General features: G+C 36.8%; 1 protein-coding gene across 1 annotated transcript in view; it reads left to right on the forward strand.

The window, feature by feature from the left end:
• LOC140143465 (snake venom 5'-nucleotidase-like) overlaps positions 1 to 17,786 on the forward strand; it is a 90,389-nt gene extending 72,603 nt beyond the window's left edge. The window contains exons 3-8 of the mRNA XM_072165297.1: positions 10,051 to 10,236; positions 11,545 to 11,748; positions 12,358 to 12,609; positions 13,520 to 13,675; positions 14,870 to 15,070; positions 16,711 to 17,786. Of these exons, the coding sequence (XP_072021398.1) occupies positions 10,051 to 10,236; positions 11,545 to 11,748; positions 12,358 to 12,609; positions 13,520 to 13,675; positions 14,870 to 15,070; positions 16,711 to 16,889 (1,178 nt within the window). The 3' untranslated portion in view covers positions 16,890 to 17,786. The remainder of the gene's footprint in view (positions 1 to 10,050; positions 10,237 to 11,544; positions 11,749 to 12,357; positions 12,610 to 13,519; positions 13,676 to 14,869; positions 15,071 to 16,710) is intronic.
• Positions 17,787 to 22,457: the final 4,671 nt, after the last annotated feature.

The raw sequence follows: 22,457 nt of genomic DNA on the forward strand, positions 1-22,457 counted from the left end.
TTGAAAAACACAACAAATTGTTCGCCGGTTTAAACTTCTTCTTCCTTGACTCATCGTCTTCCGATTTCCCCATGGTTGTGACACGCTGTTTTCTGTTTAGCTTTGATGTATGACTTTCTTTCCTAGCCAACATGTGCATGATGTGTGGGTCGAATCCCTTGATGTGGGAAATTCCCGTAATATGATAATTCCCTACTTGCTCGCCGATTCGCCACTTTCGCATTCGCTTTATACTAAGCTATGTCATTCGGTAAATATGTTACAGCATAGACTGTCTTCAGAGTCTATGACGACAGTCTACATTTGGGGCGCTGACTGTTATTGGATTGAAATTATTCAAATAATTGCACCACACGCGAGTAACATTCAGAGATGATGTCACTGCTATTCACATACTCGTTAGTGAGTAATGGCGCTATTACACTAATCTGGACGGTATCAGGTGGCAGCGAATGTGCGGTCGCAATTTCCGTTTTATCTCATTGGTATTACAGCATGTGTCGTAAACGTTAAACGTACGCTCTCATTATATTATCTAGACTGACATGATAATGTCCCATGTGATTTTTATCTGGTAGTAATTTGATTGATTGCATATAGTGACTCTTTAGATATACGCCTATACCAAAATATTGGTTAGATTACGTTATTAATTAACCTACTCGTATAGGTCAGATACAATTTTTGATGTTAGACCAAATTGACTAGGGGTTGTGCAACAATTATGAGCCGGGATGGGGTAATATATCCAAACGGCATGCCAATTGCTTGCCCCCTTTCTCGGCCTGTCAAACAATACCCCCCGCCAAAAATATTTGCTCTCCTCTGAACATGCCAATTGCAGTTGGGAACCCAATTTGCATGGTGTAATGCGACTGTTGCGAGCAGGAAATTTTCCCGTCAAATTTTGCACATTTGAACGTTTCTGTACTGTCTTCTTAAGCAATTTTAAAGAGTCTTATGGGAAAAAAATTGCCCCTCCCGCCCGTGACATAAGCCTACCAAAATGTGCGTCCCCCCTTTTTTTTTTTTGATTTGCCAAATAATTCTAGTCCCCCTCCCCCAAAGTACCCTCCCAAGGGCTCATAATTTCTAATATTGCACAGCCCCGTATATGATTCTTTTGGTGCATTTTTGGTAGGCCTAAGGATTACGTTCATGAACAACGGTGATGGAAAAACACATTGACTGATAACCATGATAACAACCGAATTAATCCCAAAAATTTGTGATTCACCAAACCCAACGGGAAATCTTCGATTGGTTTCCTGAATCCAAGGTCATCGCATAGAGGCAATTTTGAATTTTACTACACCAAAACAGCACAACTGACTAGGCTATTCCTGCAAATAAATGCAGTTTAAACAAATAAAATGGATTTTGAAACCCTCATAAAACAAAGTCAAAAAAAAACAAAAAACGTTTGTTTGAGACGTTCATATCATCAGTGCCTCAAAATTGCCGTCTTAATACAATTCTTATTCTTATGATAGACCTTGTTTTATGTTCAAAATGTTCAAAATATATTTCCTGTGTTTTGTATTATATTATATTTTGTCTCAGATATTACGAGGGAAATCATAAGTAGCCACTTTTTCAAAATGCTTATTTCGAATCATGATATTTCCCTCATATACAATATATAATAAGCGAAATAGACTTTGAAAACCCTCATTAAACAAAGTCAAACATTTTGATTTAATTCCAAACTTCAAAGTCAAACATCAGATTCCACTCTTTCGAGATGCTTAATATTTCAAATCCTTATAGCTTCACCCACAATACAATTTATAACAAAAGAAATAGATTTCGAAACCCTTACAAAACAAAGTCAATCATACAAATAATATTTGAGAAACTTATTTTAATTCCTCATAATTTCCCTCATAATACATTATAACAAAGGAAACGGGGGTTTTAAAACCCTCATTAAACAAAGTCAAACATAAGATAAGTGTTTGTGTGTGGGTTTTTTTTTCTTTAGGTGGGTAATTTCAATTCCTCATAAATTCCCTCATAATAAAACCAAAGAAATCGATTTTGAAAACTTAATAAAACAAAGTTAAACAAAAGAGTACTTTTGTTTGAGACGTTTATATCAATGCCTCATAATTTCCCTCTAAATAAAATACTATCCAAAAACGTATTTTTATGTTAGACTTTATTTTATGACACATTCAAACTCTACTTCTTGTGTTTTTAATTATATTATTTGTGAGGGAAATTATAAGAATCCACTTTCTCAAGATGCTTACTTCAAATCCTCATAATATGCCTCGTAATACAATATAAAACAAAGGAAATAGATTTTGAAACCCTCCTAAAACAAAGTAACACATAAGAATCCACTTATTCGAGATGCTTTTCGAATCCTCATAATATGTGACTGGACACCGCGAATCAGCCGTAAAGTCGGCCCCGCGGCCCTGATTTGGTAAAATGATCTAACTTGAAATTAAAATCGCTGTTTCGAGAAAAAGAGCTTTTGAAGTTTGAACATTTGACGTTTTTCTTTTTGAATGAAACAAATTATTAAACAGATCTAATGTCTTAGAAAATATAAAAATCTCATTATTTGGTGGCATGGTGGTGATTTTAGGATGTCACCAATGGAACGAGCGCCCTCACATTACCCATGATATGGATTTATCTCAAAATGTCTAAATTTCAAGTTAGATCGTTTTACCAAATCAGGGCCGCCCGGTCAATTGTGTTTTATTTCGTGTTTAGAAAATATATATCATAAGCTTTAAAATGGTATAATATCATTTGACTTCAAACGATATCCAGAAGCGGGGTTATGGTTTGTTGAACTCTGTTCCTTCAACAAAATTGTATCTTTTATCGGTTCTACATGTGTCTCTTTTTCCACATTTATGGTAATAAATATCAAACAGTCATAATTGGCGGTCATTTCAAATCAACCCCAAGTCAACGAGGTTCAGAAATGTCCTCTCATTGTTAATTGTTGATTATACATACCTAGACAAAATACAATGCTTTGTTATCTACCACTTGAACAGGATTTAGCCAAAGTAAAGAAAGACAAGAACTATGCTATAGAAATAGGTAGAAGCTTATTATCCTCTTCAGCAATAGTATTATTGATTGATTTAAACAGTGTTTGATGAGATACTTGTCGCACTGAATTGTGATAGCTATGAATACGACCTTCACATACATTTTACACTGTAACCCGGAATACAATTTGCCGAGTTTACGGCTCATTCGTAGTGTCCACTCACATATCCCTCATAAATTATGAGAAATTGGGATAACCAAAACAAAAGAAATAGATGTTGAAACCCTCATAAAACAAAGTCAAACATAAGAATATTTTTGGAGACGTTTATTTAATTTCCTCATAATTTCCCAATATAATAATTATAAAACAAAAACAGAAACGAGAAATTTTAATACCTGTGGTATTTTGCCAAACCAAAACCTATGTTCTATCGACAAGGAGCGTCAATGTGAATGAGACCACAAAACCTCATAATAAATCATGATCGTGCCATAACACAAAACCCAAAATCGTACGTCTAAATCTAAATTAACTGAAAACTTCTTCATGATACAATATAAATATAAATATATTTTGAAACCCTCATAAAACAAACTCAAACACAAGAATATTTTTCGAGACGTTTATTTCAATTCCTAATAATTTCCCAATATAATAATTATAAAACATAAACAGAAAAGAGAATTTTTAATACTTGGGCTATTTTTGCCAAACCAAAACCTACGTTCTTATCGCTAGATGGCGTGAATGTGAGTGAGGCAAAACCTCATAACAAATTCATCCCTAAATCGTGATCGGCCATTACAACAAAAACAAAATCTAAAAAAAAAAAAAAAACCCAGATGCGTACGTTTTAACAAAAGTAATTTCTGAAAGTACCGCGAATATTGGTCAAATGGGTTTCATCATGTTTTCATACATTGATCTGAACTGGGCATGGTGTCATACGTCAATGCCAAGACCCTTCCCCTTTTTTTAAATAGAAATTTACACCAAATCTGCAAATTTTTGCGCGCTTCATGCACATTTTGAATAGATATAACATTTTGTTGCATTTTTAGCTTAGTTAATTTTTGGCAAAATTTTGGCCCAAAAAAGTACTTCAACGTTCTAATTTTTAGCGTTCCCACACTAAATGACCAACATTTTCTTGAAGCCCATGCTGAATGACCCCATGTTTTCGATAAAAATCCCGATACCGGTGCACTCAGGCTACTGGAACTGAGCTAATCAATGCCAAGAGTGTGCATTGTGTACAGAGTTTGTAGAAAGGTGGACCGTAAAAGCCCATCTCGCCCGATGTAAATCATTCCCCTGTACGAGTCACTTTGGCGTTCATTTTGTATCATCAAATCCCACATGATCTGCGCTTTTGATTTGTTCGTGTAAGGGTACACTTCCCGCATGAAATTCCGCTCTTCGTATCTCTCATAAAACCATTTTCCTTTTGATATCCATGCGCAGTTAATATGATGGCCGAAACCTGATCCACACAGGCCTGCTTTTATTACAGGTGGACTATATGTGACTTCTTTTATTCCTCTTCTTTCCAACTTTTTATTTTTTAACCGCTCTTCGATGTTGGATTTCTTCGCTTGTATTTGATCCTGTACTGTTTCATCGCGTTGTACTTTGCGCGAATAAATGTCAGATTTTACCATGAGTTTCTTATGTTTACCTTGCTTGGCGAGTTTCGAGTTGAAGTGAAGATCTTTCAACTGCTTTTTTGATTTAGGTGGGTTAGTCTTTCCTTCAGACTTGTGTTGGCTTCCACGCATATACACTTCGGCTATTAATTCACAGTCTTCATCCCAGCAAAGGGTTGATACAGGCCGCTGATGAGATGATGAAATTGCGATATAGTCTTTGGCATCAAATATGTCTTCTTTGACTTCATCAGGATCGTATCCGTCATCTTTTATTGAAAAACACAACAAATTGTTCGCCGGTTTAAACTTCTTCTTCTTTGACTCATCGTCTTTCGATTTCCCCATGGTTGTGACACGGTGTTTTCTGTTTAGCTTGATGTGGGAAATTCCCGTAATATGATAATACTTGCTCGCCGATTCGCCACTTTCGCATTCGCTTTATACTTGAGCTATGTCATTCGGTAAATATGTTACATGTTACAGCATAGACTGTCTTCAGAGTCTATGACTACAGTGCCTCATTTCAAATATATAGTTTTAGTTTTGGTTTTGGTTTTGGTCACGTGGTTTCCTATTGTCCTGCCTAACCACTTGAATCACAAGATATCGAACTCTTTGTTTCTACCTTTTGTTTAAAACTAAACATTTGTGACAGGTAGTTTCGGTTTTGGTTTCAGTTTCTTACAAGTGGTGTGACGAATAAAATTACAGGATTTTCGAGTTACCTGATCTAAGTATACAAAAGAAATGTTTAAATTTCGCAGTGCAATATTCACGAGCAGAGAAGTCGAACAAAACAGTCTACATTTGAAAGCATTGACTTAGTTTGAAAGCATTGGCTTGAGACTACGAAATAGCCTAATCTGATTTCACTGTGAAAATATATAGACCATCGAAATATTTGCATTCGACATTACAAAAGGGGCCACTACTGTAATTGTATAGGTGCTATAAACAAAATCGATTCATGTCCTTAATCCCATGTATACCAGAATCGATGGAAGGCCATTATATGACCTCTAATAACCTAATGACTTTTACTGAAGCAATTTTTACTGCAAAAAGTAGAAGATAGAGGGGAGAAGAGATTGGGGTGGGTGTGTGTGTGTGGGGGGGGGGGGGGGTTGGAGGGCAAGGGGGGTATGGGCCGGGGGGGAGAGAAACATATGAGAGAGAGCATTGGAAGGGAAAGAGAAGGGGGGGGGGGCGCGAGGTGAAGATATCGAATGTAAGGGAGGAGGAGGGGGAAAGGGGTAATTTAGGAAAGAGGTGGTTATATAGGGAGGGAGCCCCTCTTAAAGAGGTATGGGTTGTGCTTCCTGGGATAATAAACTAATTCATAATCAAACCATCTCCATGCATCGTGTATGTTTCATACAAACAAACAAATTCCCCCACCCCACCCCATCCTTCAGTATACGCGCATGTACCCGGTATATGATTTCTAGGCCTAGAACTCGTGAGTGTAATATGCCACCTACCTTCGACAGAGAGCATCAACTGTCGTCCGCGGATAGATTTCCGATATCAATCATGATAATAATTATGTTAGCACAATAGGCTATTGTATACTTCTGGTTATATACCCTATACTGTGTCCTCCCAGCATAATAGTGTTATGATTGCAGATCAGATCAGCTCTACTTTTTAATCCCTTGATTTTTGGTTTCTGAACAAAAGAGAAACCAAAACTATATATTTGAAATGAGGGAGTGTACATTTGGGGCGCTGACTGTTATTGGATTGAAGTTATTCAAATAATTGCACCACACGTGAGTAACATTCAGAGATGATGTCATTGCTATTCACATACTCGTTAGTGAGTAATGGCGCTATTACACTAATCTGGACGGTATCAGGTGGCAGCGGATGTGCGGTCGCAATTTCCATTTTATCTCATTGGTATTACAGCATGTGTCGTAAACGTTAAACGTGTACGCTCTCATTATATTATCTAGACTGACATGATAATGTCCCATGTGATTTTTATCTGGTAGTAATTTGATTGATTGCATATAGTGACTCTTTAGATATACGCCTATACCAAAATATTGGTTAGATTACGTTATTAATTAACCTACTCGTATAGGTCAGATACAATTTTGATGTTAGACCAAATTGACTAGGGGGTGTGCAACAATTATGAGCCGGGATGGGGTAATATATCCAAACGGCATGCCAAGTGCTTGCCCCCCCTTCTCGGCCTGTCAAACAATACCACCCCCCCGCCAAAAATATTTGCTCTCCTCTGAACATGCCAATTGCAGTTGGGAACCCAATTTACATGGTGTAATGCGACTGTTGCGAGCAGGAAATTTTCCCGGTAAATTTTGCACATTTGAACGTTTCTGTACTGTCTTCTTAAGCAATTTTAAAGAGTCTTATGGGGAAAAAATTGCCCCTCCCGTGACATAAGCCTACCAAAATTTGCGTCCCCTTTTTTTTTTGATTTGCCAAATAATTCTAGCCCCCCTCCCCCAAAGTACCCTCCCAAGGGCTCATAATTTCTAATATTGCACAGCCCCGTATATGACGGTTTATGACCCTTCATTGGTGCATTTTTGGTAGGCCTAAGGAGTACGTTCAGTGAACAACGGTGATGGAGAAACACATTGACTGATAACCATGTCGATAACAACCGAATTAATACAAATACATTTGTGATTCACCAAACCCAACGGGAAATCTTCGATTGGTTTCCTACATCTATGGTCATCGCATAGAGGCATTTTGAATTTTACTACACCAAAACAGCACAACTGACTAGGCTATTCCTGCAAATAAATGCAGTTTAAACAAATAAAATGGATTTTGAAACCCTCATAAAACAAAGTCAAACAAAAAAAATACGTTTGTTTGAGACGTTCATATCATCAGTGCCTCAAAATTGCCGTCTTAATACAATTCTTATTCTTATGATAGACCTTGTTTTATGTTCAAAATGTTCAAAATGTTCAATGTTCAGGATTACGTTCAAGAACAACAATTACTTCTAATAATTGCTATTGTTGAGTACTGTAAGAAAATGAAAAAGAATAATCTTTCCAAAGGTACGGAAGGATTGTCGACGAGGATTTCCAAGGAATCTAGAAACACGGACGGTAACTGCATGATCGTTAGTTCCGGGTGCTTACGTTGAATGAAAGTCCACATAAGCTGCGCATTTGATTTGTTAACGTTTTGTGGTAACTCCTCTTCCACGAGTGCAAAGGGGTGCAAGGGCACTTCCCACATGAGTTTCCGCACTTCTTCCTTTCCATAAGACCATCTTCCTCTTGATATTTGCTTACAATGACAGTGAGAGAACTTACATGGTGGCGGGAGATATTGGGGTTTTATAGGTTCAAATTTCTTTACACCCCTTCTTTCCAACTTGTTCTTTTTCAACCTCTCTTCGATGTTGGATTTCTTTGCTTGTATTTGACCCAGTACTGTTTCATCGCGTTGTGCTTTACGCGAATAAATGTCAGATTTTACCATGAGTTTCTTATGTTTACCTTGCTTGGCGAGTTTCGAGTTGAAGTGAAGATCTTTCAGCTGCTTTTGTAATTTGGGTGGGTTAGTCTTTCCCACATACTTGTGTTGGCTTCTACGCATATACTTTTCCGCTATCAATTCACAGTCCTCATCCCAACAAAGAGTTGATACAGGCCGCTGATGAGATGATGAAATTGCAATATAGTCCTTGGCATCAAATTCATCTTCATTGAAGTCATCATGGTCATATCTGTCATCTTTTATTGAAAAACACCATGAATTGTCCGCCGGTTTAAACTTTTTCTTTGACCGATTGACTTCTTTTTTCGGCATAATTAATTATGACACGTTGTTTTCTGTTCATGTATTTGCCACAACCTTGCGCCGTCTGTGCTATAATGCGGAAATGCCCGTATAATTCCCAACTTGCTAGCGGCTACTTTTACAAAATACGCACACTATCTTTCCTCCAGTACTATAAAATATTTGTTGGCAATGACTGTCTTCAACACGGCTGCATAGCATTAATCTACTGTTTTCAATTTATTTCATTTATAACTCTTGATATTATTGCACCATATGTGTGTAACTTGAAGGAAATATAATGTCATCGCCGCATATCTATTGGCACATGTCAATGTTTATACAGCTGAATAATGACATCATTGCCGGGCATCATTGATGGCCTGTCATCACAATGTGTCAAGCGAAAGAGGAAGAAGTAAAGAATATAAATAAAAATATTTTCCTATCCGGGGTGACACTCATCATAAGACCCGGGTCAATATTCATATTTAAAAATGCCAAGAAGGTATGAACCCCTGTCAAATGAGAGAGAAAAAAAGTAAAGAATATGATTATTAAAAATTATTTCCCCACCGGGGGTGACACTCCTCAAAGGACCTGGGTCATTATTCATATTTTGGGTCCTTTTCATATCTCTAAATGCCAAGAAGGTCTGAACCCCTGAGTGGTGCCAAATGAAATAGAACAAAGTAAAAAATATAATAAAAATATTATTCAATACCCGGGAGACACTCATCGTAAGATCCGGGTAAATATTTATATGGGTCCTTTTCATATCTCAAAATGGCAAGAATGTATGAACCCGAGTGGTGTCAAATAAGGAAGAAAAAGTAAAGAATATATTGAAAATAATTTCCCCACCGGTGGTGACACTCTTCATAAGACCTGGGCCAGTATTCATATTTGGGGTCCTTTTCATATCTCGAAATGCCAAGAGGTATGACCTCCCGAGTAGGGTCAAATGAAAGAACAAAGTAAAGAATGAAATAAAAATAATTTCCCCACCAGGGTAACACTCCTCATAAGACCTATACCGTTATTCCAATAAGCAACAATATCTTTAACACTGTCGTAATATACCAATAGGGGGGGGGGGCACTCGACTTTGGAAGTGACGGGGATGTGCGGACAGAAGTTCGAAATTAGAAGTCTTTCGGTGAGAGCATAGAAACCGAAAAAAATGGGGAGGGGTCTTTCAGTGAAAAGGCCCCCAAAAATTGGCTCTTTCAGTGAGACTGGGGAAAATCTTACCAAAAAAGGGTGGTCATTCAGTGAGACTGGGAAAAAGTTTGGGTCAAAATATAAAATTTGATACAAAATTGTCAAAAATTCATTAAAATTTTGAACAATTTTGATTTTTTTTTTTAATTGAAGAAAAATATGGGAAAAGGGAGTCTTTTGGTGACAAGAAAACCAAAAAAGGTGGTCATTGGGTGAGAGGGAGTTCAGTAAAACAAAAATGGGATCATTACGTGAGCGGGAGTGGAAAAATGGGAGTCAATGTGGCCACACATCATCCCGTCAACCATTTTAGTAAGTGCCCCATCTAAACCAGACTAATTTCTTTTTCATCTTTTTTCAACAAATTTTTAGGAAAGACGATTTTCCACGACGAGATCGAATCATTACAAGTTGAGGTGAACAGACTCACGTCACAAGGAATCAACAAAATTATCGCTGTTGGACACTCTGGGATTACGAAAGATTTGGAAATAGCTGCAAAAGTGAAAGGTGTAGATATTGTTGTTGGTGGGCACACAGATACTTTTTTGTATACAGGTAAGCAATTTTTGAACATGTTGAATGTATTGCCCTGCACCAGACGTACGCTGTACCTAACAATTATAAAGACATGGATCGTAATTCTATAGAAATGTCACATTGTTAGAAATGTTCCGTAAATTTTACGGTAAATTACCTGGCAGTTCTATTGCCAACCTTTTCCGTAAAAACGATGATTTAACACGTATTTTACCGTAAAATTAGCATACTTACGATATATTGCCGTAAAATATACCTGTAATGCGGCATACAATACGGTAGAAAGACCGTAATTTGTACGGCAAAATACCTGGCTGTCCTATTGCTAACGTTTTTCCGTTAAAATTACAGTAACACCGTACATATACACGATAAATGATATGAAGTAGTCTTTAAACACAATCTTGAAAAATGTGAACGATGCAACACATTACAAAATATTCAAATCGAACGGTACTAACATGCCTATATGTAGAGAAATAGTAATTCAGTTTACGGTAAATTACCGTAAAATTTTACCGTGTGTGCCGTAAAAACGATGATTTTTAAGGGTGTACATTATGTTGAGTCTAAGATATTTTGCAATCTGGGTCGGTCGGGCCCGTATAACAGGTTTTTGTCGTCGCCTTACATGCCTTACTACAAAAATTATTTACTTAATTTATTAAAGTTGGTTCAAGTTTAGTAGCTTAGTAGTACATTATACTTTGGTCAAAGTTGGTCACATTGCTCAATACATAGTTTGTTTTGCTATGTAGTGGAAATGGGGGTGAGTAGCCTATTTGGTTTATATTTCAGGTAGCACGGTTGTTTGATGATAGGTAGAACTATATTTATTTTAAAGCAAAGTTGAGCACTGATGGCGCTATTAATCTTTAATCATGTTTGCATCTTGTATTATTGAAACATCATAAAAATGAGTAACATAATTATGGCAAGATCGTTTTCAAAGTACTTTTTATCATGAAATTACCGGAATAAACTATATTATTGGGCTAAACTCAATTTAAATTAAATGTAATTAGCGCCCTTAATTTGGACACAAAATATACAGTTAATAGAATAAAAATTACCACAAAAGGCAGAAAAAGATGAAAACTTTGATAAAAAAAGAAAATCTAAATTAAAAATAGCTAAAAACTATGTGTATATACATGTATTAGTGAGACAGCTGTTGGTATTGTAAAGGTCTAGAATTGAGAATTATGCAATACTTTGTTAGAAACATTAAAGATAATGATCACATCAAAAATCCGTGCAGAACAGTACAAAGATAAAACGTTTAATAGTATTTTGTTTATGCTTTTATTTTAATAAAAAAAATAGGTACTCCTCCCGATCGCGAGGTTCCGTACGGCGAATATCCAACAGTAGTGACGCCAGATCAAGATCCGGATGGTACCGTGCTGGTGGTAACAGATTACACCTTTGCTAAATATCTAGGAAGATTGGACATTGTCTTTGACGATCTTGGCCGTGTCACAGAATGGTCTGGCAATCCAATTCTTCTTAATAAAGAGGTTGAAGAAGGTACGTATACGTTTTATTACGTTTTGGGCTCTTATATACGTGCAGTGTGTATAGTAATTGGTATAAATTTAGCTTTAAATGTAAACGGGGTGTTTTTTTGGTGAAGAGTTTGCAAAGGTAATTCCTATCTGAAGCAAAGGCAGATATGATTTTTTCGTAATGGTGTTTTGTACCTTGCATGGAGACCACAACAATTTGCTTTCAAATCCAGCGATTATCGTTATTCGTTAACTTTCTTTTGATGATACTTCATTATACAGGGTGGGTAAAAAAGTGCAATAGAGAAAAGACTCCATTTTTATTTAAGAACCGAGTTGCACCTGTTAGGTTTTAAAACATTTTATATATGATATATCCATCAGGGATCCTGTGTGAAAAAAGCAAGGAATTACCATTTACCATTTTGTTTTTATGACACATTTTATAGCGATACCAAATTTTAATGTTTGTCCAAGAGACATCTAAAATTTGAAAGTCAGCCCACTCAGTGTAAGGTACCGGTAGATTTGGAACAACTGCCATTTCCGCCGCCATGTATAGAGCTGATTATAGGTAACCTTCTATATCTAAAACATTACCTGACCAAAAGTAATCACATTTTTCTTTCAGATCCAGAGGTGCTCGCTGAAATCAACGAATGGGGTGAGGCCGTACGAAATTTAACCAAGGAAAGAATAGGCTCTACGCATGTCTATTTAGACGGTGCGCGGGAAAGTTGTCGTCTTAAGGAGTGTAATCTAGGGAACATGATTGCTGATGCCTATATATGGGTCATGGTAACGTTTCCTGATGAAGAGAAATGGAACGATGTCAGCATTGCGATACAGAACTCTGGTGGTATTAGATCGTCGATAACACAAGGTATTAATTTTCGGCTATCCCAGGAAATTAATTCCACCCCTGTATACAAACAAGTTATAGGCTAGAATTTTAGCAGGAGGGTGGAAGGGAAGTATATAAGGCAACTTGGTGAAACGCGTAGTCACAACGTTAACTACAAGCAAACACTATATAATTATGCTTTATTCTAAGGTAGGGCCTACAGTACATTCAGATTTAGATACATTGTCACTGACGTTGCCAAATTCCTGCGCCTGGTCTTCCAAACAATGTCACTGTTCAATGAATGTTCTTGATTTGGATAGTCGGTAGCTTCCGGGGAAGTCTTGAGTTTTCTTCTCCAATATTCCCAGTCTAATTTGTGCGTGCTTATACTGCTTATTTATATTCTTGGATAGCCGATTCAAATCCAGCATAGTTCGACTGATGTTCGGCTCGAAGCTGCTCCTCAAGTATGTCAAGTTCAACAATATATACCAAAAGGACTGCGCAGTATGAATCCAGATTGTACAATCCTATCTTTGTTTGGATTGCAATATCAAAACGAACACTTTGACCCCTCTTTTGTCGCGTTTTCTTTTTACATTTTTGACCTTCATATGGCCAAAAGTTTGACTTTTAACGTTTCCGAAAATAACGCGAGAACGGTACATCTCATAGATGGGTCAAACTTTGCATTTTCTGAATTCATAAATTAGAAGTAACTAGATTAGAATTTAGCTACGTTTCTTATGATAAATCAGGATAATGTTTTGTTAATCACAAAAAATTAGTGCTGTATTTTTCTGGAATAGGTAGTAGGTCAAAAAAAAGGTTACTATCATCGGCTAGCTAGAAATTGCGGAGAAATATTGCATATTCTGTAAGTCATAAATAACGTAATGTAGATTGTTTAAAGACTACTTTCTTATATAATTTGCTATGGTTACAGGTGATGTGACATTCGGAGATGTTACCACTGTTTTACCGTTTGGTAGTACCGTTGATACAGTGGAATTAGAAGGCAGATACGTGAAAGAGATGCTAGAGAACTCTGTGGCTGAATATAGTCCGGTTGATCTACCGGGGAGGTTTCTTCAAATGTCAGGTTTGTAGAGTAAGATATTAGGTACTGCGTCCAACTGGGTTCGCACGGTTGTTTGATGGGATCATTTATTAGTTTTTCAAACAAAACATCATGTACAACCAAATATTTGGCTTAAACAGCTAAATGCGATATCATAGCTAATGTATACAGATGCTTTTGATTCATTCTCAACTTTAATTTCCCCTAATTTAATTATTCACTTTTATAGCATTTTTTATAGCTTTTTCGTATATAAAATGTATCTATTAATGACAAAATGGGTGGCGCTATTTAGTTACTGGAAATCACTGTTTTAATCTTTTAACACAAATAAAATTCCTTTTATTGTTTGATGAAATATGTTTATAAAATTTCCTTGTTGCTTGTTTTACCTATTCCAGCTGTTTTAATGGCAGTATTAATCACCTGCCCCTTGCAAATAGAGAAATGTGATTTAGGATAAATAGCGCCATCTATAGTTTGCATTCAGTTAATAATGAAGCCAATTCTATATACATCAAACAACCCTGTTCGATCTTGGGATCGCATTGGATGCGGTGCTTTTTAATAGTAGTTTATTCGTATTTGTATATTGTTGAATGTATCATACAGATATGGTCCTTATGATGTATTTTTGTAACTAAAAGATCCACCACTTGTTGATGAAATGGCAATCTTCTTAAAGTTTTCTATTGAGCTGAGGCTGAATTGAATATTATGATAATTAACAACAGGGAGCTTTTAGTTTGTAGAAGGTGGATGTAAAATTGAAATCGAGAATGAAAAGTAATGCGGGCCCTACGGCCAACTCCAGGAACGCTGCAAAAATATTTTACTCAACTTGAGTAAAAAATACTCAAATTGAGGAATTAATACCCAACATTGAGCTCATATTGATAAACAATACGAACATTGTGGGTATTATTTATTAATATGAGCTCAATGTTGAGTGTTATGTACTCAATTGGTTGAGTTGTGACCTTTTCACTCAAGTTGAATAAAATATTTTTAAGAGTGAAAGGAAGTGGGTATTCTCTCAGATTAAAACGATCATAAAAGTCGGATATAAATATATAGCACCATTGAATAATATGATCAAATTATATCTGTATGCTTTTTGTTCTAAATTTGGTTTTGTATTCCTCTGTTACACAATATGATCATTACTTAATGTGATAACTTAAATATCATCAGGAGTGTATCTTCATATTTCAGGAATGTGGGTAACCTATGACATATCGCGTGAACCAAATGACCGTGTAGTTGATGTACAAGTCCGTTGTACGGAGTGTAACATTCCTGAATATTTGCCTTTAGAGGAAAACAAACTGTATAAGATGGTCATGCCGTCATTTGTTGCTGATGGAGGAGACGGATATGACATGATTGCAGAACATGGACAAAATCGCTACTCGGGTAAGATAAACTGCTCACAAAAAGTACCATTATATTTGGAATACACGTCCTGATTTAAATATCAAAAATGCCTTAAGGCGACGCGATCTTTTGTTGGTCGAAGCAACCAAAATAGCAACCGATTTTCATTGTCTAAATCAATATATTATTGAAAAATAACATTTTGATATTTTGCAAAGTTCATTCTACAAATCATATACTTTGAAAACTTGATTAATTTATTGTTGTTAATGAGCTATGTACGTTGTTGTTTCAGCCCTCTTTACAACATAACTCAATAACCACAGGACATACAAAAGTATATCTGTGATATTTGAATTCTTCTACACGCTCGCAATGAAATGATCAATGCAAATTTTGCCAAAGCTCACTACCATTCGCAATATGCCGTGAACTACCAAATCACAACAGTTTGAAATAAAGTCTGCACAAAAAGTAACTCAGCTGTTATAAATACGCCTATAGATTCAGAACTAATAATTGTTTTCACAAATTTTCAACATAGAGAGAAGGATGATTTATTTACACGCATTTTGATACCCCATTCGTTAAATGTCGTTCAATATTAACAACACAGTAGTGCGTTTACAGAAAAATACCCGAATTTAAAAGTTGCAGTTCAACAGCGATCAATGGTTATTATGCCAGCACTGTAACACGTAAAGCCCGCCATTATCTTCGCGCTTACTTCAAATCAATACAAATAACTGCAACTTTTTAATTGGGGTATTTTTCTTTCAAAACACTGCTGTATTGTCAATATTGAACAAAATTGGACAAATGGGGTATCAAAATGCGCGTAAATAAATCATCCTTCTTTTTATGTTAAAATATTGTGAAAACAATTATTAGTTCTGAATCTATAGGCGTATTTATAACAGCTGAGTTACTTTTTGTGCAGACTTTAGTTGTTAACCTTAAGTAAATTAAAATGAGTAAATTAATACATTAATTGGATGCAGCCGTTTGTTCTGCGAATTTTGACACTTCTTTTGTTACGCGTCGGTGTCATTGAACAAAGTTGAAGGCATTTGTGGGATGAAAGGTCAGATTTCAAAAATGTTAGCCAATGTCGTGCCACCCTCTGGCACGGCTGTATTTCCCGGGCAGTGTTTCTAGTCATAAAACGAACAAAATCTTACAAAATATTTGAAAAGTGCCCCAAGCAAGCACAATAGGATAGAATATGCTGGAAATTTAGTGTTGATTTTTACGGTTAAAATTTACGTTTTAAGTTCATGCGCTATTAAAGAAAAAGTACTGATAGAATGTCCGAATCGTTTGGATGGAAACGTTGATCCCGCTTTCCATAAAAATCAACACAAATCTGTATTCTTGTGCATAAGTTTTATAATCGGGCTATTGAAGTGTTGCAAATCAAATGTATGGACAGTTCGTGCTGTCCACGTGCATTGGGGTATATGACGTCATTCTCCGAACACGGTTAATACCTTTTTCGGAGATGCTAAGATAACTGCTAAGTACATAGTTCGTACATGCTCCTTACAAATGAATGGTCTTTTAATCAATTATGCCGTTATACGAATGATGCAGTCATACTGATTAGAACATGATAAATTATTATTACATGTATTTTTATTCTTTCCTCCTTCTTCTAATTTCATTTTTGTAAACTACAGGTAATCTTGACACAAATGTAATCAGTGACTACATCGAGAAATTTAGTCCAATCTATTCAGGCATTGAAAGACGGATCACATTTGCTACAGATAGAGCAACATCAATTGTACCAAAGTCCAGTATCTTCGGTATTCTGCTAGTGGCATCGCGACTGGTATTTCCACTACTCTGGTCATGATACTGGTATCTCAACTGTTGAAAATGTCAAACGGAATTCTACTCACTTTTATTATCACACTTTCGGAATTTTGAAAGTTTCCATTTCAAAATTCTACAATTCAATTTATAGTTTTTATCTGCCGCTGTACATGTAGGACATTGGTGTTCTGAAAATAAATATTTCTACAAAATATAGTTGCACTGACTTGGGAGTATTTTGTTTTTCGGTTAAAGACATATTGTAACATTTGCTGAAGAGGACGCACTCAATAGTTTTTAAAATTCTGTTTTTTACACGATTGTAATGTACTTTATTAAAATAACATACTCTGCAAAAATCAAGACTGTAGGTGCTGTAGTTTTGTCAAAATCCGAGATTTTTAATAAAACGCAGGAACTATCGTGTAATTATTACGATGGAAATATTAGTCGAACGAGTACGCTATGTTCATAGCACAGTACGTACATGACGTGTGGGACGATCATAAACACATCAATGGACCGACAGTGCCGTAGCACGACCGACGGAGTGATACGCAGTGGCGACCTCGGCGTTGGTACTGAATTCCGATTTTCTTTGCTTTACATCAGTTGTTCGGCTCAAAATTAAAAGGGGACATATCTGACAGTACAAGGTAACATTTTATGGAAAAGAAATACTAATTAATTTTTTTATGAAAACATTTTACTGTTCCGTATTAAATAGAGTGACATAATGTAAGGGATGGCTTCAAAATCTATCTGCCGGTATACCTGGTTTCTATTGCTCGAAACAACAGAATGAGGTAAAACCCCGGTTATGACAGGGCGCCGGGGTAGACCGGCGATTGTGTTTTGGAGCCATCCCTAAGAAACCTTAAGGGGTCGGCCATCGTTTGAAAAAAAAACTGCCATAAATAGGAGTCTGCCATGTTTACTTTGAATTTTGCCTAAAAGTATTGGTCACAGGTACAAAATTTATGGTGCATGAAAATGAGAAAATTCAAATTTTTACATTTTAGCATGATCACTTTTTTAAAGTCATAAGAAATTATAAAAAATAGGCTTGTATATTTGATGTTGCATTTCCGCTCACGCTGATTTTTGCGCAGATGTGATTTTATACACTCCCGGTATACACTTCCCGTGAGCCAATTCTCCTCTAATAGCTTCTAATATTGCGTTGGTGTGTTGAAAACACATACCTTAACACTAGGAAATATTTTTCCGTGAAAAATCTGTGACTGGTTAAAATATCCGTGAAAAATCTGTGTCATCTGAATAACAGATTTTTCACAGATTTTTTAGCTCGGAATCGTCTATTTCAACTTACTATTTTGTAAATTAAAATTCGCAAATTGTCCCACAGACATTCCGGCAGCGAAGAAAATCAAATTTGCGAGTATTCAGTACATGCTTCCTGTCAAAATCGTTCAGTTTAGTGCTTAGTTCTGCATAAAAAAGGATCTACCAAATTGATGTTACGGAATTATTGAGCAAGAATTCCTTGATTATAAGCTTACCTATTCAGCGTGTCGCCACGAAATTGAACACGTAAATAGGCCAAACACAAGCCTTGCTCTGTGGTTTCTATTAATAATAATAATACAAAGTACTTTATAGCGCATTACAACAGAAATGCTCTCAATGCGCTTTACAAACATCTTTAACATCTTAAAAATACAACAAAAAGCATGCAAGGGAAAATATGCATGATAACAACAACTTTAAAAACCACAAACATAATTAAAGTGCAAAGTATAATAATTAAGCATGCAAGGCAAAATATACATAGCATGCCCAACAATAGCTTCAACTTTAAAACAACTATAGTAATAAAATACACACGTAAAAAGCAACATAAAGGCAAGTAACTATTACAAAATCAGTTTCAACAACATAATATACATAAAGAAACAGTAGATGCCGATGACAAGGAAACTACAATCAGTCTGTGGTGAACAAATGTGTTTTCAGCGCGGATTTGAACCGGTCAATGGAATTAGAGTCCCGAATGTGTAATGGCAGACTGTTCCAGAGTCTGGGGGCTGCAACCGAAAAAGCCCGATCACCGTAAGTCTTAGTATTGCACTTAGGAACGACAAGAAGGTTTTGCGAGCTTGAGCGAAGATTGATTTTTGGTTGATTTTTGGTTGATATGGCACATTATACTCACGATTGGTATCTTGTGTTTGTATATTTCACATTTTCCCTGTAAAAGTTCGGTGCAACAATTGGTAAGTGACATACGTTAGTCACTCTGTTAAAACCTCAATACCTATAGGTCAATATAATAGTGTTTCTTCTTTTTATGGGCTTTCAATGTAGATGTGAACTGAAATAAGTCTCTGCTGGGATGTTGTTTGCAAGGTGTTCATACATTGTTCAGGGACTGGTCTATAGATATGCTACACTGTTCAGTAGCCTTATGTAATTCTGGTGGGAGTTTCAAAAGCACATGCCCTGAACAATGTTGCGAATGCATACTGCCGGGCAAGAACAAATGGGAGCAACGTCACACGTCAACTCATATCGCGTTTTTATCTTAACATCGCTTTGAGGATCGGTTGAACTAAAAAAAACCCGATCTAAATCCGTGTAAATCATTGTGTACGACAACTTATTTTCCCTATTCTAGTCTTAATTTCAGAGTTATTGTATTAGAGTGTGGTTGAAGTCGTGTGGTGGATGAGGGTATGTGTAGAGGATGGAGTGCGGTTTGTGGATGTCGGTGCGGCTGGGGTGTATGAGGTGTGCGCGCGCGTGTATTAAAAGTTGCAAGGTGGGACGTGTGGGTGAGGTGGGTGAATGTGCATAACTTGTGTTTTAATGTAAGTTAATTCGTAATTCAAATCGGCTAGATGCGTGCATATTCGCAGTCATAACACTATTAATGTATAATTCAGTACCGGGTGGAGATATTCTAATTGTGGATTGATTCAGTGGTATTGATCAACAAACCATGCAGCTATGTGTTCTGTGTGTACGTACCAATTCAAGGCTAACATCCAGTAAATATAGTATATATATCGTCCACAAAATATGGTAAAATAAAGACCAATATCTCGGCAACACAAATATTTTCACGTTACACGCACATAAAACATTAAAATAACGTACAAATGCAATAAAAACGGCAGCAATCCGTTAAAAATCAAACCGACGGTGCTGGCATCAATCAATCAATTATTTTTTTTATTAAAAGTTATAAAACAAATGGAGTTGCTTAAAAGTGATACAAGAAATGGAGTTGCATGATGTTGTGGCGATCTCATGGGAATAATCATACAAGTCTGTCCACCGGAGTCTTGTCCAGTCCAAATGCTCTTTCAGTATAATTGTTCCATAAGTATATATTCAGCGGCGTTAAAGAATATAATTATTGTAAAATACGCTCATTCTCCCGCCTCTTTTTTCTTTCTTTCTTTCTTTCTTCCCCTCTCTATTCTCTTTTCTTTCCTACCCATATCTTATTTTATCTCAAACCTCCTTGGTTTTGTCGCTCTCTCCGTCAATCGTCAATAGCATACAAAAAAGTTGGTATTGCATCTCGTGTAGGATTTCTACCATAGCTAAATATTTGGATGCGATTCACCGTGCTTTCATCCCTGTCGGGGTTATCAGTGTCAGGACTACCTAACCGAGAATAAGCTGCAATGCTACCAGGCGATGATGGTGGACTTAGTGGAGTGTCAGAAACTCTTTCGCTAGGCGTTGATTGTAAACTGTTCGTGCTTCCATAGTCTGAAGATTGACTGCGTAACTGAGAATAGCTACCAGGCGAATATGTCAAACTAGGCGTTGATTGTAAACAGTTCGTGCTTCCATGGTCTGAAGATTGACTGCGTAACTGAGAATAGCTGCCAGGCGAAGATGACAAACTTACTGGAGCGTCCAAAATCTCTCCTTTGCTAGGCGTGAATTCAAAACTGCTCTTGTTTTCATGGTCTGCAGATTGACTATAATAGGCATCAGGTGAAGATAATGAACTCACTGGAACGTCAAAAACCTCTCTTTCGCTAGGCGTCGACCGAAAATCGTTTGTATTATTTCTTGTAATACGTACTATCTGCATGTAACGGGTCTGAGCCTGCAATAGGTGATGGAATAGAATAGTATGAATTTGGTAATTACAAATTGTATTTCGATGGCAGATGGCCACCTTTTTTACATACGTCATTCGCTCATGCTTTCTTTGTTACGAACCACTGATCGAAATGATCACAACACATAGCCTATTGCATATCATAATTCGGAACTGGTGTATTAGCCCAGGCTTGAACCAGTAACCAATTGTTACTAACTTGCACTACGGCAGCGAATAGTCCTTGTGTAGTCTCGGTCCCAGTCGGTTTGTGCTCTTCTGTCACTAAACAAACCGTCTGGCGATCTCCAGCTGGCGACAACCTCATAGTACGTCTTTTCTGATTGGCAGAACATCATTCCGGTCTGGGACTGGAATGGATTGGCTGTCATTCAAGCACTGGGCTACAGTGGTTGATAGACAGCCACGCGGTGATATAAATCCACACAATGCACGTGAGTTCGCATTGTAATTTATCTGCATAGTATCCGACAATTGGCGCCTCAGTGGCTGCCGCCTCTAGTCTAGTCCCCTTTTCTTTTCTTTTTTTAACTATTGGAAATTTGGCGCTATTGCCTTAATTTTTTAATAGCTACAAATCTGGGCGGTACAATGTTAAATGTCATTCCTTCACAAGTCATGTCATAATTCCGCAGTTACGTGGTTCTATTGAAAACCTCTTTATAATGGAAATTGATTAACCAATCGGCGGTTGTCATTTTAAGGTTATCGCCAGACGGGTTGTTTAGTTACGTAGGAGCACATAACGGCTGGAACCGAGACTAGCTTAAATGCGGGATCATCAGTTGATTGCCACCTGTCTTGAGGAGTTTCGGCCCTCCTATAACACTGTCCCTCGAGGTGGGGGCCAGTAGTGAAAAACAGCACCTCTAGCCGGTGAGCTACTAATCAGTGGCATATAGCTAGGGGTTGTGGCGCCCAGGGCTAAGGATAAATAATGACGCCCCTCCCCAATTCTTGAAACGCGCGCGGAAATTTGCACAAATAGGGCTTATCACTCATTTTGGTTATAATGAAGTTGAATATCGGTCTTAAATTGATCTTTCAAATGATTCTGTGATAAAATGCGCACGAAGCGCACGAAAATTTTGACTTTCATCGCTAGGATGGGCGCAGAATCGATGCTGAATTGGCCAATTGCTAGTAATGAAACTAAAATTCTGCTTCAAGCATCTGCTGCTTATTAAATAATATGCTTCTCAGAAAATGTATCAGGTACATGTTAGTCGACCAAAAGAAGAAGTCAATTAAACGAGGGATCTGTGAATATCATTGAACTCCAGATGACCAGACTAATTATAATCAGTTTAATTTATTAAGCCCTTCTTGAGGTTAGTTAAGATTACCCACTCTGAAAGTTATCACACAATGGATTCCCATATAGTCTATTACGATAGGAGAGTACAACGTGGGGTTTAATGTTTTTATACCTCACATTTACACAATTGATATTACAGCAGCCCGCCCTCATCCGTAGGATGCTTATTTATATTCTTGGATAGC

Source organism: Amphiura filiformis, unplaced genomic scaffold, assembly GCF_039555335.1.
Source record: "Amphiura filiformis unplaced genomic scaffold, Afil_fr2py scaffold_22, whole genome shotgun sequence".
Lineage (NCBI taxonomy): Eukaryota > Metazoa > Echinodermata > Ophiuroidea > Amphilepidida > Amphiuridae > Amphiura > Amphiura filiformis.